This window comes from Oratosquilla oratoria, chromosome 19 (assembly GCF_046742065.1).
Source record: "Oratosquilla oratoria isolate Oo_2021 chromosome 19, ASM4674206v1, whole genome shotgun sequence".
Taxonomy (NCBI): domain Eukaryota; kingdom Metazoa; phylum Arthropoda; class Malacostraca; order Stomatopoda; family Squillidae; genus Oratosquilla; species Oratosquilla oratoria.
The window spans coordinates 46,996,583-47,001,582 of NC_134795.1; the positions used below are offsets into that span (position 1 = coordinate 46,996,583).

At 40.3% G+C, this 5,000-nt stretch overlaps 1 protein-coding gene across 1 annotated transcript in view; it reads right to left on the minus strand.

Annotated features, from left to right (window-relative positions):
* LOC143035620 (hepatocyte nuclear factor 4-alpha-like) overlaps window positions 1-5,000 on the minus strand; it is a 7,907-nt gene that overhangs the window by 1,247 nt on the left and 1,660 nt on the right. Inside the window, exons 3-4 of the mRNA XM_076202487.1 lie at window positions 1,790-1,907; window positions 1,081-1,317 (exon numbers count right to left, since the gene is read on the minus strand). Coding sequence (XP_076058602.1) covers window positions 1,081-1,317; window positions 1,790-1,907 — 355 coding nt within the window. The remainder of the gene's footprint in view (window positions 1-1,080; window positions 1,318-1,789; window positions 1,908-5,000) is intronic.

Below are 5,000 nucleotides of genomic sequence, written 5' to 3' on the forward strand. Positions count from 1 at the left end.
TGTTCACAGAATTCGAGGGTCACTCAGCTACAACTACAAAATAAATATAATCAGGACGCTGACGTCGGTAACCTCGTATAGCCAATCGCGTCTTATAACGCCTACGTAGGCATAATCGTATGGAAGAAGTTAATTTGAAGTTCAATAATACCATTCTTATTCGTTTTGACGATTTACTATTGAACATTATCTTTTGAGAGCAAAAGTAAAAATTGTGAAACTTATTGTCCAAAACCATGTAAATAACGCTAGAGGATGTTCTTAGATTTAAGAAGGAAATAGGCAAAAACTGGTTTACTGATAGAGTGGTTAACGAATAGAATAGACTTAGTAACCATGTAGTGATTGCTGAAACTATCGGTTGTTTTAAGAAAAGGTTAGACAATTTTATGGATGGGGATGACAGGTGGTAATGGACATGGAACTGCCTAGTGTAGGCCTTATGGTCTCTTGCAGTCTCCTTCTTTCTTATGTTCTTTCATTCTTATGACTCAAAGCGCAGAAAATATTCTACTAAGAACTTTACTCGCAGTATATATGTATTATGTGGTCGTATGTTTACTTGTATATTTTTGTATCGAGCGTACAAGTGATGATTAAATGTTTATGTGCTTAATTATATCTATATTTCTGTTTACTCGCGTGTTTTTGTTTTATTCTTTCTAATTGATTTTTTTCAATTGAAAAACTCCAATATTCGGGAAAGAAAAATCTCTAGAACCCGAAGAATTATGACATTATTCCAAACATTTCTGAAGGAAAGTACGCTTTCGTTCCGGGTGTAAGAAGGCTCCAAATTTTAGTGATTTGTAATAGAGAGAACTATCTTTACTTTTTTTTCTTTTTACACTGCGAGCCGGCACTCCAACTCTGATGGGTAAGGAGTTGTGTGTGTGTGTGTGTGTGTGTGTGTGTGTGTGTGTGTGTGTGTGTGTGTGTGTGTGTGTGTGTGTGTGTGTGTGTGTGTGTGTGTGTGTGTGTGTGTGTGTTTGTTTGTGAGAGAGAGAGAGAGAGAGAGGTCACAGCATTACTCATAAATTAATCTGCATGACCTCTGACCTCATCCTCCCTTATGCTTACCTCCGAGTAGCATTTCCTGAAGAAGATTATCAATGTGCGCCACGCCGAAGAGTTTGGCGAACTGGACTTGTTCGATCATCTGCCACGTGATCGACTGGAGCGAGGGGAGAGTCAGGAGGATTTCCCCAAAACGACCACGGGATTCGTACTGGCTGTCGTTCACGTAATCCTCCAAAATCAGCTGCACTTGATACCGTAGAGCCTTGACGCGGTTAATGTCGTTCAGTCCTCGAATAACTGAAGAAGAGGAAAGCTGAGGATGACAATGATGTCCGATGGTAACTTAGTATATGCTATTTAGTAAGCGATAGCCAGTGCTTACGGCGAGTTACAATGACACCGATATCTGATGACAACATAGTATGTACTGTCTAGTAAGTGAAAACCAGCGCTTCTGTCCCTTGCAATATTGCGGTGAAGATGTAGAATAATTAAGATAGCGAAAGAAAGATCTAATGTGGGCACGAGGGACATTGGAGTGTGAAAATGATCAGCATTTTTTCCCCCTAAGCATATCAGGGGCATGTAGTGTCGGGAGGTACCTAAAGGCGGTTATATTTGTATAGCTAACTATATCACAAATCGCTCGTGACAGCGACGTAATTCAAATAATCAAGCCCAGTTCAAAGCTCGCGTAGGGCAGGGCCGGGCCTGATTGTTTGAATAGCTGAGTTTAGTTAAGTTTAGAAAGGGTTTTTAATCGACTTACCAGGGTCGAAGAAGACAATGGCTTTCAAGCATGCGAATTCACTGTCGTCCAGATTGACCTGTCGAAGAGGTTTGACGAGCTCGTCAAGGATACGCGCACTAATTCGACTCATCTCGGCCTCTGAATGAGAAGAGGAAACTACTAAACCAACTGTGGCTGAGTCGTCCTTAAGTTCTATTACTTTATCCAAGTATCACATAAAAAGGAACACAAGACAATCTCAGGATATACAGTTGTCTTTCCCTCTTCCATCACATGGGTAAATCATGTCCACACAAATCCTCCCCACCTTATCTTCTCATCATTATTTATTTTACTGCAGCAACTTGGATATATTTGCTCTTATCTACTTGTGATCCTCTCACCGACTGTTTTTCTTTTTACTCTTTAGTACACCTTTACAATGCCTTTCTCTATCATGCACCAATATTTCCAGATGCTACCCCATTTGTACTTACGGATTTCGATGCCACGCTGCTCTCTTTTTATAAGTGACAAGTCTCCCTGTAAACCTCTTCCCTTTCCAGCTTAAACTTGAGACTCATTACAGGACCTTGTTCACTTCTTCTACATTCATCTCACCTTTCATTTATCTCTTTTATAACTATTAATTTTGTTGTATTTTTTCTTTTGCCATATACATTTCCCACACAAAGCTCTCTAGGTTTTTATCTCAATCTAGCTACCTAACCCCAAAGTTTGTTTTACGCTCTCATACTGTAGCACTGGATCCACTGTGCTCTCCGTCATCCCTATTTTTGCTCTTGTTGACATTTTTCTTTCTTTCCTGTGTGTGTGTGTGTGTGTGTGTGTGTAAACGCATATGTATATGTATGTACATAACTACATACTGTATGCATTATATGACCATGTAGGCCTAAGGTACATGACACAATAACTTTTAATATGTATAAAATCAAATCTTGATTGTCCATTTCTTTTTCAGGATATCACATCTTCCTGCTTTCCTTAAAACGTAAAACCTTCCACGCTATAGGCACAACAATAGGTAATCTCCCTTTGTCAGCCTCGCAGACCCGTCTTCTCATGACATACCTGGGTTCCTTCTTTCTGTAAGGGAAAACAATTATCACCACGCGAGTGTTAATGTTCCAGTACAGAAGTATTGCATACATTATATACATTTGTTACCAGTTCTACTGTAGTCAGCGATGGCGGGTCTTTGCAGGAAGGTAAGCAAAGCAGTAACAGCCAACATTGACACATTGTGATCGCTGCCATTAGGGATGTGTTCGCACAGGGAATGAGAAAACGAATTACCAAGCAGTAAATAATGAAAAACTAGGGCCTAGCACATAAATTTATCATTAAAAACGTCAACGAAAGTGGCATCTCTGTAGTTTGTTGATGTCGTAGTAGTTTAATGATAAATGTAATCTAATTTTATGTCTCTTGGAGATCAAAGAAAAGGAAAATATAAGCGTTCAAGATTAACCTAGGTTTTGTTGGCTAGAGCAAGCAAGGTTTCTGCAACATACTGTAAATTTCAGACATTATACAATTATGGATCCTGTTCTCTTATTAGTTATGAATAAAAAAAAAATTCTATAAAGTGGAAACTGTCTGTGTCATCACCAGATCCTGACTTTCCTAGGTTATCGTCTTGTATATATTTCACTACTCAAGCATCAAGTAATCTTATTTAGCTAATTTGTGGTACCCAGGAGTGAACCGCTAGATCCTGATCGATCGAAAACTCGTTCAAGATGGGGTTTGTTCTTCAGTTGCAAAATTAAATCATTTCGTGTTGCCTTTCTCCAACCAATTCGTTATTATCCGTAAAACGATTTTTGCCCCTTTCAATCTCCTCGTCCCTTTCACCCCTTCCTCCTCAAAACATATAGAAGATGCACCCAATCACTTTCTTGAACTGATGAGCAGGTGGTCTCGAGTTCGAGTCCCGGGACCTGCTGATGGCTTCCTACGTTGGTTCCCGATAGCCCTAGCCAGGCGGGGAGGCGACCCAATGTTAGCCTAGAAAACCCAGTGGCTTGCCGCAACTGACGGGCCTTTGCCCTACCAGGGGTTTTTCACTTCCCACTATGAGAGGGTGTGAGTTACTGCCGGTTCAGTCTATGTGCACCCCTCTTGTGGAGCCTTAATACATTAGTTTCGAAATCGCTCCGTCACTCACGCACGTTTGCGCTTGTTCGACATCCCGGCTACGAAATATGAATTGCGCTGCGGCATTCTATCCCTTCAATTAGGTGACGTTCATTTCTTGGTGGAGCACCTGAGAAAATAGTCACCGAGATGAAGGTAGTAAAAATAGAGACCGTCAATCAGGAGGTACCCTGGAGTCTTGTCGAAGTGCTCATAGCACTACGTAACGCTGTAAACAAGATTTCTAGAAAGATTGGAAACAACGTTTTGGATTAATTGTTTTTTGTGCTTATACTGATATCTCACAATACGCCAAAGTTCTGATCACTATGAGTCTTGTCGAAATGCTCATAGCACATAACACTATTAACAAGATCTCCAGAAAGATTGTCAACAACGTTTTGGATTAATTGTTTTCATCTCAAAATATGCGAAAGTTCTGATCACTATGAGTCTTTTCGAAGTGCTCATACCAACACATCACACTGTAAACAAGATATCTTGTAAGATTGTCAACAATGCTTTGAATTAAGTGGTCTGTGCTATACTAACTTCTCTAAGCAGGCAAACGCTCTGATCAGGCCAAGGAATTGGAAATGCGCATGCGTGACAGAAGCTCTCGTGAAAATAGGTTACCAGGGAATTTCATAACCACGCGAAAATAACCAATAATATCCGGGAAACAGTATCATGATGTTTCAATAATTTGAGGCAACAGTGTCGAGAGGAAAGGTGTTGTGACTTTACGCCACCAAGTTACATCCAGAGGCTGTTTCAAAAGCACTTTCTTAGTGTACAGTGCCTCAAATAACTATCTTTACTGAGAGGGAGATGGTCATGGAAATAAGCAATACAATCCCATGTTTTTTAAACAAGGATTGATAAATATGGATAGCGCATATTGGTTATGTAACATTACCATTGCGTTCCAAAGACAAACAAATAAACGCCATGAAGAACCATAAAGATACTTCTTGGGGTATGGGGGTTAATGAACACTCCTCCTATCACGAGCAACACTGTAGGCAGAAACGAGTTTAGCTTTTCCAGCACAAAAGACACACCCTACCCAGCGGCGTTATCAAGC